This window comes from Netta rufina (assembly GCF_964035555.1).
Source record: "Netta rufina genome assembly, chromosome: 4".
In the NCBI taxonomy this organism is placed as follows: domain Eukaryota; kingdom Metazoa; phylum Chordata; class Aves; order Anseriformes; family Anatidae; genus Netta; species Netta rufina.
This window is the reverse complement of record NC_140127.1, coordinates 15833184-15846552: the sequence shown is the minus strand read 5'-3', so window position 1 is coordinate 15846552 and position 13369 is coordinate 15833184. Positions and strand designations below refer to the sequence as shown.

The 13369-nt window shown below is 41.9% G+C and overlaps 1 protein-coding gene across 1 annotated transcript; it reads left to right on the top strand.

Moving 5' to 3' along the window:
• Positions 1-406: 406 nt before the first annotated feature.
• Positions 407-12879, top strand: NUP54 (nucleoporin 54). The gene is made up of 12 exons (XM_084285469.1): positions 407-511; positions 3986-4069; positions 4204-4338; positions 5020-5249; positions 7320-7507; positions 8082-8278; positions 9426-9480; positions 10074-10167; positions 10679-10786; positions 11177-11296; positions 11670-11780; positions 12099-12879. Exons 1-12 carry the CDS (start codon positions 460-462, stop codon positions 12225-12227), a joined length of 1503 nt encoding a protein of 500 aa, XP_084141595.1. The 5' UTR covers positions 407-459; the 3' UTR covers positions 12228-12879.
• Positions 12880-13369: the final 490 nt, after the last annotated feature.

Sequence of the window (13369 nt, the reverse complement as noted above, 5' to 3'; positions counted from 1 at the left end):
TGTTATTTGGGCGGCCAGCCTGGAAGGCAGCGCTCAGTGAAAACACTTCAGGAACTTTCTTTGCTCGGTTTTCACTCCGAAGTCGCTCCTGCCACACGCCAGCCATGTTCCTGGAGTTAGTCACCTCCACGTTGCTGTGGTATTCCCCTCCTTCCCTGGCCAATGGCTGGAAAGAACATGGCATTTAGGGAAACAGAACACGATATTTAGGGAAAGCCCGGAGGACTTTAGCTCCCTGAGGGAAAGCCCAACCCCTAGGCGACTTCCTTCAGCCTCCAAGAGCTCCCCCCCCCCTCACACCCCGTCCTCCCCCCCACCCCCCACAGTGGTACAGCCCGAGCGCGGGCAGAGCGGGCGGGGCTCCGCCGGGCGGTACCAAGCAGAAAGCCTGCGGGGGGGGGGGGGGTGCCGGAAGCACCGCCTGTTCTCCCCGGCAGCACCCACACGCCTCTTCCCCTCATGGCTTTCAACTTCGGGGCGGCGGCGGGCACCGGGGCCGCCAACCCCACGGGTGAGTGAGTGAGGGAGGGAGGGAAGGCGGCCGCTGGCTCCTTTCCCTTCTCCCTTCCCGGCCCCCGCTAACCTCCCCCAAACGCGCGCAGCCCGCCAACGGTCGCGCCCCTCCGTGAGGCGGCCGCTGAGGGGTCGCCCGGAGCCGCCCTCGGAGCGGCCCCGGGTTAAAAATCCTGAGGGGAGAAAAATTGTCCGCGGGCTCCCCGCCTCGCCGCCGGCCTGTGGGGGGATGAAACGTGCTTAGCGGGTCCTGGTCCTGCGGGCTGGCGGGGTCTGGGCTCCTTCCCGGCGGTCAGCACAGGTTTGGGCGCACGCTGGGCTGCAGGGACGGACCTCGTGTTTCGTAAGAACGTCTTAAGGGGAAAAATCGCCTCGTGCTGCTTCATCAGCACACCTTGAGGCTTTATCCTGAGAAAAATCGCCTCACGCTGCTTGGGCTCAGGCCTGGCATGCCCCCTGAGCACTGCGAGCTGGGGATCCCAGCTCCTAGGCGATCAGAGCCGCTCTACCATCCTCTTTTTCCGAGCAGTAAAAACCTTCATCAGGAAACACCAGCTAGCGTAGAGCGTATTTGCAAATACAAGGTGAAAAATCCCGCAATACTTATTGTTGGGCTTGCTACTGCAGTGAAGGGGTACCTTAGCAGTGCGTGGTGCTCCTCAGCCACGCTCGCGCAGATGCAGCTCTATCGGGTAGTCTTGGGTAAAATTGCTCGTAATGGGAATCTCAAATTGCTTGGTTATTTTCACATATAGATCTATTGAAGATCTATTGAAGGTTGGGAAAAGCGTGAGTTGCTTGCTTTGCGGAATATCTGAAAAGTAATCCCATTGCAGTAGTGATAGAGTGGGTTAAACAGAATGCTTTTAACTGTCCTGTTTGTGTTCGGTAAACAATGCTTAATGCCAGTTAATATCTTCCTCTTGCTCTAACTATGCCTGTTTTGTCTCTGGGGATGGTAAAATATTTCAGCTTTTACTTCCTGAACCTACCTTTTACTTAGAACTAATGCTACCTTGCTCTTTTTCTGCTTCACGCTTGCCAGGATTTGGTGGGCTTGAAACTACAAACTCCACTGCCAGTGGGTTTAATTTTGGGGGTTTCGGATTAACTGCTAATCCTGCAGTGAATTTTAATATTGGGAATTTTGGTGTTTCCACTACCTCAACTCCACCATTCAATTTTGGTAACAGTCTGGCAAGTGCAGGTAGATAAAACATAAATACTTGTTCTGTAATCAATGTTAATAGCAGGGGTCCAAGAATTACATTCCTGAGAATCCGTATTTAGTATTAATCTTATTTCATATCCAGTGAAGACTGGAGATAAAAGCCCTGAAGGTGGTACAGGTTGGAGAGCCATAGACTTGTAGGGGGTTTTATTGCCTGTTAAATTATTCAGACATAGCTGTTGAGGAAAAACAGCCATGTACCAAATGCTCAGTCTCTGGACCACTGGATTGTGGTACCCTGCCAGTCTTACCCAGTCTAAAATCAAGCCTCAATTACCTAGCAGAACAGAAATGTTAATTCTCCTTTTAACCCAGGCAACCACGAGCAATCACAGAGTTGGTCCTAACACCAAGCTGCCTGACTTGAGATTCTTGGACTACTGCAGTCATGTTTTTCATCCTCCCTGTCTCATTGGCCTTCCGTTGGTTATCATGAATGCGCTGCACCTCAGTAGTTTCTGTGGAGAAACAAATTTTATACGATCAGCACAAAAAGACGAACAGCCCTCGCTGTTACCTCTTTTTCCAAAACGCCGTTTTGCACCTTGACATGGCGCGCACCCCAGGCTGTCCTCAAAAGATTCTCTGTGAGGGTCCTGGCGAGATGTGTGCGTGGGGTGCTGGTTAAGAACACCCTTCCTGGCCCCATGTAGATCTATGAATTCTGGGTGATCGGATGATAAATTTCAAGGTAATCTCCATCACATTTAAAAAGAAAAAGAAAAAAGTGTACTACATGGATACCTCATGCTTTTTCTCACAGAATTAGCACATGGGGTCTCATTGCCGCTGCTCGTATAGGAATTCTATTCATTCCACAGCATCATTGCTCCCTGTGTTAGAGTAATCTTACCTGTTTTGTGTGCTCAAGGGATCTTTTTTTTATTTTTATTTTTTATTTTTTTAGTATGAATGCTATTGGACTGTATTTCTGTAGCTGAATTTGAACTCTAATACACAATTTGTTTAGTAGTTGCACTTTTAGATCTCTTTTTTTTTTTTTTAAGAAAGGATGTTAAATTGCTGTAAATACCAGTCTACCTAAAAGCTGTGCCATCTGATGGTATTGATGGTACTCCTGCTAGGGTTGCTCACCCACTGGTAGGACTGAAACTTGAATGTTACTGGGAACATCTCTTACATCCAGTTGCATTAAGATGTTTGCTGAATGAAAATAAAATGTGGTTGCGTGACAGCTTTTGTTTAAGCTTTTTATTTCATATATATACAGGACAGTAAGTGCAGTAGGTTTACCAAGACAATTTGTGGGTGGGTGTTTTTTTTTTTTTTTAAGGTGATAACATGAATGAGCAGTGGCAGCATTTTTTTGACACAACCTATATACTAGGCTTTCCTTCTTCATTTGAACACACAAAAGCTGCCTCAGACACGGAGATTTGGTATTCTAGGGCTAGTCAGATAAGATGTCCACAGGCTGCACCTTGAATCAGATGGTGCATAGGATCCAAAAGAGGTGCTGCAGTGGCTTCTGGCACACCTCTGCCATGAAGACAAATGGGAATATATCTGGGGGGAGCTTTATCTGGCATGGGGGAGCTCAGGCTCTCACTTGGGGTTTCCATGTGCTAGCCAGCACCTGGTTTTCCTGAAAATCTGTGTGAGGTGGATGGCTTTTGCATCTGTTTTCTTCTGGATAATGGTTGAACCTCAAAAAGAAGTCTGATGGGGAGGCTGTCAGATTATGGGGAAACTAGCCTTGGGGAAAAGACCATATAGAAAGAAAGAATTGCTACTCACATGTAGGCATAGCATTTGTGCCCCCTAGCCGCAGACTTGAGTTGACTCTTTTCTGGTTTTGCTTTTAAGACTTTAGAAATGTCGACGAAGCTCATAAAACATTGTATCACTTTTTAAACACGTAGCAACAACATTAATTCTTAGGAATACTTCAGTCAGTGTAAGAAATACTACTGCAAGTTGTGTCTGTCACCAAGGAAAGCACGTCCTGGTGAAGGAACAGAGCATTTGTTACCTGCTGCTTTTTTATTTGCGTTCTGACACACCATAAATGTATTGGCTTTCTGGTTCATGTTTTCTCCCCCATTTCCTTGGACAATGAACTCGGTACCCATGGTCAGTGTGAACCACGTGCTTGTAACATAACACATGCATCTGTCAACATCCCATAACACCCCTTGAAGTGTGCGGTTCATTGTCACATTATGCACAGTTCCCTTTCACAGCACGCAGCCTGCCTTATTTGCAAACTTTGTTTGTTAGGTGCATTTGGAGGATTTGGGACAACCACCACCACTGCGGCACCAGCATTTAGTTTTTCTGCTCCCACCAATACAGGCACTGGCGGTAAGAGAGCACAAATCTCAAAGCATTTACTTTAGAATAAAGCATAATGTTTTATTCTAAATGTTCCTTCACAATGTTTTGCAGTTCACAGGTACTTTTCTCCTATTATTCTCAACAATTCTTTGTTTTCCCAGGACTCTTTGGTGCTACCCAGAACAAAGGCTTTGGATTTGGTACTAGTTTTGGCACGGGAACTGGAACTGGCTTGGGTACTGGGTTGGGAACTGGGTTAGGCTTTGGAGGCTTCGGTACCCAGCAGCAACAGACCAGTAAGTATGGCTTTCTCTTGGCTTATGCTTCGGCTGCTGAGGACAGGGTAAGACTGACACTGGTGCTTGAGTGATGGGACTGAAGTACGTCACAGAAGGAGCCTGTTACAGTCTTTGGCTGGATGGAGACATGTCAGAAATTTGTTTTTTGGAATGCCTACATTTGCAGCCCTTGCGTTTTTTTTAAATAAGATCTCGAGCAAGTTTCCGAACTTTACCCTTGAGTGACAGTATTTGACACTTTGGTTTAGCAGTTACAGAATCGTTGTTGGCAGCCATAGCCTTGTTAGAAACAGGAGGGAAACGGTGTTCAATTTAGTTTAACCGTACGTTGGATCATGAACAACTACAGGCTCCGAGTCCACTTAATTTATTATAACCAAGATTGACATTAGGATATTGAGGTACCAGATCATGTCATGAGTGAATATAGATGTCCCATTTAAGCAAAAAAGAGTAATTCTTTTCTTCAACTCAGCCTTCAAGGACTTCTTTTGCTGATAAAGATCGGATGTAAAGAGACACTTTCAAAGAGTGTTACCTGATATTTATTTATTCTTTGCATTTATTTTGCTTCTAAAATGAGTGAAGAAGAGATAATAATGATATGCAGATGGTATGCATTAGCAAGCAAGTCTGTTTGTTGGTAAAGGAGTTAATTTTTTACTTCATCTGATGTAGCACTGGGAAGCGGCTTGTTCAGCCAGCCTACTCAGACACCTGCCCAATCAAACCAGCTCATCAATACAGCCAGTGCCCTCTCGGCGCCGACGCTCTTAGGAGATGAGAGAGATGCCATTTTGGCAAAATGGAACCAGCTACAGGCCTTCTGGGGAACAGGCAAAGGGTACTTCAACAATAACATTGCTCCAGTGGAGTTCACCCAGGAAAACCCATTTTGCAGATTTAAGGTATGAATTCATTACCTGCACACACACACACAGAGTTCTGAGGCAGCTACTCTCTTTGCTAGTTGTGTGTCTTAAATGTCTCGTGAATGTTAAATTACTCTCAATAGTAACAAAATCAAATCTGAAACTTTATTTTTCCGGGTAATGTAAACAATTTGATAAATATTAATAGAAGCTTTGAAGGTGTATAGATGTTGGGAATTGGCACAAAGGGCGTGGACTTGAGTCTTTGGAACAATTGTTCGATCTGAGCTTGCTTTAAGCAACCAGGAGTAGGCCTTAGAAAATCTCATGGCCTGCTGTAGCTGAGCAAACCAAGCTACCAGGGTAACTATGAGAAGCTCCCATGACAATGATTCCCACGTCGTCCAATTGAGGAATTCAGAAAAATATTGTTACCAGCAGCTGGCTTCAAGGACAAGGTCTATGTGATTGCTAATCACAAGGGGCTTGTTTTCTTGTAGTTGTTTGTCTGAGTGCTCTTGACCAATAATCTTGTGTGAAACACTGTCCGCCCCTGTTAAGTTCACTATAAAAGTTAGGCTATCCGGGCAATAAAGATGAACTATGCTTTACCACTCATATTGAGTCGGCTGCATGTGTTCCGTCTGCCGCGCTCTAACATATAGATACTAGAAATCTGTGTATTGCTGAGATACTAGTTAATGGGTGCATATATGTGCATCATGAAACATTTTGTGATTGTGCAATTTGCCTCTTCTTTGAGAGCATTAAGGTCAGTGCACAGAAACTACCTGAAATAATCCTTCATACCTGAGAGAAACTTTCAGTATGTGGAATAGGAACTTAACAGTCTTTCTTCATTGGTTCGCATACTTTAGAAAAACTCTTTGTGAAGCTGGCCATTGGAAATATATTGATTTTCAAAGATTTCTTCTACCTTTATCCTTGCAAGTGCTAAAGCTGGCTCTATTCTCTATATGGCATTGTCAGCAGTACCAGCTCTTGCTTACCATGTTAACAAAGAACACGTACGTCTTCATCCTCTGCAAATCTCGCACCTGCTGACTTTCTTGCTGAGTTTTAGACTTGAGGATTCAGGTCAGGCTGGGCATGGTGGTGCCTCCCTACTTTTTCTTTCATGTGGGCAAGATGAGGTGAAAACTGCTCATTCTGCTTTTGCTTATAATGAGTAATCAGCTTAAATATTTCATACAAGATGCGGAGTTAATTTTGGAGCCGACAGAGGTTTGTTGGTTGTTTTTTTTTGTTTTGTTTTGTTTTGCAATTCAGAAAATACACTGCTGCTTAGCACAGATAGCAGAAAGTGTTCCTAGACTGGATCATGATGCTGGATGAAAACATCTAACCTTACTACAGCTTTATCACAGCAAGGATAAAGACAACATTAAGTTTTATAAGCAATTGTACAAACATCACGCTTACTGTGAGGAAAATTGGCTGTCCCAGATTGCGGGAACCTTACTTGATATGTCTTCACTAGTAAAAATATTTCATGTCAGTGTTTTGTCTTGTACTCTTGGGCACACTGTCTATATATACAGGATTAGAAATGTGAAGAAATCCAGATAGATTTGTGGTTGGCTTATCTTTCAATTGGGTTACGTCAGTAACTGTTTTTTATTGAGGTACTTGAAAATTTAATATTGTAAAACCCTTCAGTAAGTCTCTAGCAATCTTTCTGTATTGGATTCTGGTTCTATGGTTCCTTTTGCAACTTAGAAAAAGTTTTAAGTTTTTAAAATATTTTTATTGATAGCAGCTCTGAAATACCACAAATATTTGGCAAAGTTGCCATCTGCTCATCCATAGTTCTGATTGTTTGAAGACGGGGAATGGACTTTTAAGAACTATTTTTGTGAAAATTCAGAATTGTTTCAAAAGCTACTCTACTGGTGGCCCTGTGAGTTTAGTTTTTAAAGTGGGATTGATTTTATGTTTCTGCATCTCTAAATATGTTGTGAGATATTTTGAACTAGCTGCTCAAAAGTTGAGGGGTTTATCTTGGTTTAGTCCCCCCCTTCATGCCACATAGATATGCTTTTTGCTGAGTAATTTATCCCTGTCTTTTTGTTTGCTCTTCTTCAGGCTGTGGGTTACAGTTTAATGCCCAACAACAAAGACGAAGATGGCCTTGTTGTCTTGGTCTTTAATAGAAAAGAAACAGATATTCGAAGCCAGCAGCAGCAGCTCGTAGAATCGCTGCACAAAATTCTGGGAGGAAACCAGACCCTCACTGTCAACATAGAAGGTGTTAAAACGATGCCAGATGACCAGTATGTGAACTTGACACAATTTTGCTTTTTTCTTCAGGGTTGCATGTTATAAAAAGGGTTGGCACCTAGTCTGCTCAGTAAATGGTGGTGGATACATCTTCCACTCAACTTGACTGTAAATCTGTTCATCTGGAGTTGAACGTCTCTCGTTTCTTCTTGTTTTTTCTTAAGGCATTAAGACCAATATCTTTCCTGTATATGTTATTGTTTTTGGTGGAGTACACGGCTGAAGACCTTAGCTCTGTTTGGGAAACAGGCTTCTCCAGACCCTGCTTAGCAGCAAAAAATGGAGATGACGCTGACATTTCTACTTGTTACTTTACTGCAGTTTATTAATTTTTTTTTTTCAAAAGACCGAAGCTTTTAGGTTATTCTTAATGCAGTACTAGTATCAGTACCTAGTATGGTTGTTAAAACCAGGGGGCACTGTGCTTTTGTAGCCTAACTTTATATCTCAACTAAAGTAAGTTCAGTCAGCTGGGAGAAGCAGTAACTTTGATTTAGATTTGTTCTTCATTGCGTTAGTCTCTGCACACTGCTGCTTTGTCTCACAGTACACGTTTGTCTTGCTCAGGACAGAAGTGATCATTTACGTTGTTGAGCGTTCACCCAACGGCACCTCGAGGAGAGTTCCAGCAACAACCCTGTATGCCCACTTTGAACAAGCCAACATAAAATCGTCCCTGCAGCAGCTGGGAGTCAGTCTCTCCATGGCCAGAACAGAGCTTTCCCCGGCCCAAGTCAAACAGCTCCTTCAGAATCCTCCTGCTGGTATGTGGTCTGGGGCTGTGAGGGGGCACGATTGGGGCTCTGCTGGTTGGTTTTTAAGTTCTCTAGGAAAAATGCAGGTGTTGGTCCACTGGAAACTGCAGGTGGTTCCAAGGCATTCTGATGCGATGACATGTTTTTAATTACAGCCAGTTTGCCCACTGAAGCACAACATAATCTATTAAGATAGATGTGCAAAAACTTGATTTATCAGTAAGTATCAGTAATTTATCCACAGCAGTGGACTGTGTGATTTGGCTATTATCAATCACTTGTATTTGTCTGATGGAGAAAAAAAAAGCTACGTATCAGAATCACAGAATAATCACGTCCTTTATCCGCTTCCTAGTTTTTTTGGGGGGAGGATCTGTTAGCCTGTATCCATACGTTACGTGGTTACAGGCAGCAAGTAAACAGCTTGGTTCTAGTTTGCTGTTCGTGCCGTGTTTGCTGTCTGTGCTGGACATGTCTGTCTCTGGTCAGAAAGACCTTCTTGTATGTATTGCTTTTTTTTCTCCAGCATGTGCATTTTTCCTAGATGTGCGTTTTATACACTGATGTGGTTTGCAGTGAGGTTTGGAGAATGTAATAATCATGATGTTGAATTACTAGTTAGTACAATTAGATTGCTTTTAATGTGTTTACATGATGAAGTGGTTCATGGCAAAATACACAACTGTTCTGTAAACAGTTGAAATCCTCAGACGCATCCTGCTAGGAGCCATGATACTTCCTACTGCGATCACCTTGGAAACTGGTTTGGTCCTTAGATTGCTTAATTACTGATTTTATTTGTTGCATACAATAAGCAACTTGAAGGGGAATGATAGACGAAGTCTAGCATACAGTGGAAGCAATAAGGAATTTTTCTTCTTTAAGCATGGATTGTCTGATTTGATAATCTGTTGGTTGTTCCTTCCCTGCCATTTCAAACCAATACAAGTCACGACTGCCATCTGGACTGGGCTTTTTGTCATAGCCCAGGACTGAGATTTTAAGAACTACCCTTGTTTAATTAACCTTATATTTGTACAACAGTCATTAAGCACAGTTTATGTGGCTTCTGTATTTCCTGGTGTTTTTCCTGCTGCAGCTGCAAGAGGTATTATCTATTCAGATTCGTCCATACTTTTTTTTTTTTCTTTTTAAGGTGTTGATCCTATTATATGGGAACAAGCCAAAGTTGATAATCCAGATCCTGACAAGTAAGTGTAATAGTTTGTCCTACTGTTACAAAAACACTTGGAAAGAGGGGAGAAAAGCAGAATATTGAGTAGTAACCTTCAGGTAAAGGGTAAGAAACTCAGTAGAGAATAACTTTGTCCAGTGCTGGTATAATATAAAGCAATAAGGTTAACTAGACATACCTCCCTAATCCCTTTACCCATTTAGGTGCTTAAGAGAAGTCAGGATGAAGAGCCTAACTTGTGTTACTTGGATTTGCAGTGCTCTCTATTTTATGGCCTAGCTATTGTGACTTTTTTGACTTTTTTCTTTTCTTTTTTTTTTTTTTTTTTGCAATCACTATGGTTTTTTTTTTTTTTTCCTCTTTATCCCTGAAGCTGAAATTGTACTCTTGTGCCTTCCAGTGGTTACAGGCAGCTTAAGCTGATTTCCTTCTGAAAAAGGAGAAGGTTATTAGGAATAGAGAGGATTCTAGAACTTAGCAAAACATATCTTGATTTATCAAAAGCCAAGATCACTTAGATCACCATTAGATTATATTTGTAATTATTAATCAGTGCTACATGTCTCATACAAAAAAAACATTTTGTAAGAAATATTTCTATTCTTGTAGGCTTATTCCTGTGCCAATGGTGGGTTTCAAAGAACTGTTGAGAAGATTGAAGGTCCAAGATCAGATGACCAAACAGCATCAAACTCGATTAGACGTAAGGTTTCTCATCTTTGTTGTGATTGCTTGCTGCTGATGAAGGAGGTGTTATTATATGAGCCTCTCTTCTGTGTGCTCAAAACTGGTGGTGGAGCCATGTGCATGGGGCTGTGTCTCTTTTTTTCTTCTAATTCCTTAATATATTAATTAATATATTTTGGCCCAAAATCTGACTAGTGTGTTTTGTTTTGTTTTTGTTTGTTGTGTTTTGTTTAGGCTCAAGTTTAGTATGTTGTTACAGGCTAAATCAAACAGCTGTATTAAGTTGCATTGACATGGACTCTAATTTGGGCACACATTATGCCTTCTGGAAGTCTCACCTGCATATAAAAATAAACAGTGACCAAAACTGTAAAGGTCCAGCAAAAAGTTTTTTTGAAATCATCTTTTGCAACGACCTTAGGTTGCTGGACTGAGTACTCTTTTGAAACTCATGGTTTCAAATGAGAACAAATGTGCTTTGTTATCAGACACTTTAATGACTTCCAACTTATTCATGTCATCTGCAGATAATATCAGAAGATATCAGTGAGCTACAGAAAAACCAGACAACCACTATGGCAAAAATTGCACAGTACAAAAGGAAACTGATGGCGCTATCTCACAGAACCTTACAGGTAACACGGATATTCAAAGTAACTCATTCTGATGTGCAGGCTGGTGCCAGAAATCAAACTGAAAGGGGATGGAATCCCCAGTATGACCTCTGCAGTTGTGTGCACAGCTAGTGTTGAAAATGAAATTCTGACTTCATCTAAAGGTATTAATTGAATTAAAATGCAGGGCTGTCAGGGAAAGCTTCAAACGCATGTCTCTCTGCTTTGGAGACTTTCTCACTTACCCAGAAGATGTGGGACTGCCCTGGAGACTCAGAGCAGCAGAATGAATGACAGAACAAATCTTATGAAACAGTTTTCAGAGGAAGGGCAAAAAGAGATTTGACTGGGCTGGTGGAGAAAGAGAGGAGCAAAGTCTTCTCTAATGAACCTCAAAGGCTTCTTTTGCAGGTGTTAATAAAGCAGGAGATCCAAAGGAAAAGTGGTTATGCCATTCAAGCAGATGAAGAGCAGCTTCGTGTACAGTTAGATACTATTCAGTGTGAACTTAATGCACCTACACAGTTCAAGGTGAGTAGTTAATAGAACTTGGCTCAGAACTTTAACAACCCATTTTTTCTCCTCACAAAACAATGTAAATTTTCCAAAGCACACGTATGTATTTCTTGTGGAAAGCTTTCAGAAGAGAAGTCCAGCAGTGTTACTAGGTTGCAGTGTCATGTTTTCTGCTGCATGTCTGATAGGTCTAAGTATTTTTGAGTTAAAATTATTAGTGTTGCTTGCTCCTTGCATGCCTTCCACAAGAAAAAAAAAAATTGAGCCAAAACTAGCATAATCAGTAATTCTTCCTGCCTTGGTGATTTGGAGTGATGTGTGCTGGAGCTCCGACAGATGTAAATGAGTTGTTTAATTTAAACCTCTCTATTCTCCTCTCTCTTCCCAGGGCAGACTGAATGAGCTTATGTCCCAAATCAGGATGCAAAACCACTTTGGAGCAGTGAGGGCTGAAGAGCGCTATTACATAGATGCAGACCTCTTAAGGGAAATCAAGCAAGTAAGTACTACCCAGTAGACTGTCACAACTTGGTCATATAAGCGTGCTGGGCACTAATTTGGGAGATGTATTGAGAATTTTATATGGCTTTTGTTTGGGGGTAGTCCTTTTTACAGTTCTCAGTGATGGTGCCTCAAGTTTATATACAGTTATGGTATGCAATTATGTATTAGTGCAGAAAATGCTACTTTTTCTTTTTACCAAGAAAGTTGGACTTTTCAATTTGCCAAGGCCACCAGCTGTGACTGCTTTGAGAAATGTTACTTAAAATCTATGAAGTTAAAGTACACTCATGTTGTTTTTTGAAAATACCTGCAGCATCTGAAGCAGCAGCAGGAAGGCCTTAGTCACTTAATTAGCATTATAAAGGATGACCTGGAGGACATCAAACTAATAGAACATGGGCTGAACGAGACCATTCCCATCAGAGGAGGAGTCTTCAGTTGACGGGTCACTCGCTGCTGGGCTCGCACGGAACATATTATTCAAGTTCATGGTTCACCTTCCAAGGCTAAAACTGGCGAGGTAAAATAAAATGTGTATCTTCTAGGAGTAATGGTATGTCTTCTGTTATCATTAGAATTAGCAAAGCCTCTTCTAAGCTTTTGAACTTGACCTTTGGAAGGTTTATATGTTATAAAGCTGTATATGCTTTAATAGAAGAAGGAAAACTGAATCTGTTCAGATACTGTTCTACTATAAAACTATATGTACTATTGTACATTTTTCCTTTTTTTTTTTTTTTACAACATTATTGTCTTAGAAAATACAGTGGTGAGGGCATTGTTCTACTTGTGACTTGGTTTGTGGAAAGCTTAGCCTGCTTCCATGGTTTTGTCAAAACAAGTAACAGCATTATGTAAACAGCTAATCTAAATCATTACAGATATGTATGCTGCTGTAACTATTGTTGGTCTTCACAATACTGGTAGTTTTCTGGGGCAATCTGCAGGAATTTGACTTCTCCAGTGTCTGTCTTTCCTTTGGACTGTTTACATATGTGAATTCTGAGAAGCTTTTCTGTCCCTCAACTAACAACAAGATGTGTAGATGATGTCTTCCTTTTTTTTTTAATTTCTGGAGAGTAATAAATTCAGTCTGACTTTGTAATAACTTGTGCATGGTGTTGGCTCCTTTTCAGCTCTGTCAGTAAAGCCGTGAAGCTGCCAACAAGTCCAGGTTAATGCACTTCACTTTCCTCTAGGCACTGCACATAACAGGCTACCCAGCCAGCTGCCACAGAGCTCCTGAGTAGCCTCAGTCCCCAAACTAAAACAGTGTCACATCCCTTAGATCTGCGTGCACTGGAGAAACAGCTAGAATGACGATGCTGTAGATATGAGAGAGGTTTTTTTTTTCTTTGCAAACACTTCATTTAAAAATTCCCCCATGCTTTTTATGCTGCATTTGTATCGTGCTTTGAATGTAAACTAATCTTGAGCCTGCAACAGAATCACTGCAGCTGGAAGCTACCTTGTTCATTCCTATGACCCTTGACAAAAACGATAGCTTCAGCAGATTTCTTAAGACCCCTCCCCCCCCATGTGAGAGACTCTTTTGCATGCTCAAGATAGTTGAGCAACACTTTG

What these genes read in the sequence shown, in the direction of transcription:
- NUP54 (XM_084285469.1), top strand. Translation starts at nt 460, where the DNA reads ATGGCTTTCAACTTCGGGGCGGCGGCGGGCACCGGGGCCGCCAACCCC. An exon ending in TACCCAGCAGCAACAGACCA is followed by an intron (nt 4,339 to 5,019) that starts GTAAGTATGGCT and finishes CATCTGATGTAG; the next exon opens with CACTGGGAAGCGGCTTGTTC. An exon ending in ACCCATTTTGCAGATTTAAG is followed by an intron (nt 5,250 to 7,319) that starts GTATGAATTCAT and finishes GCTCTTCTTCAG; the next exon opens with GCTGTGGGTTACAGTTTAAT.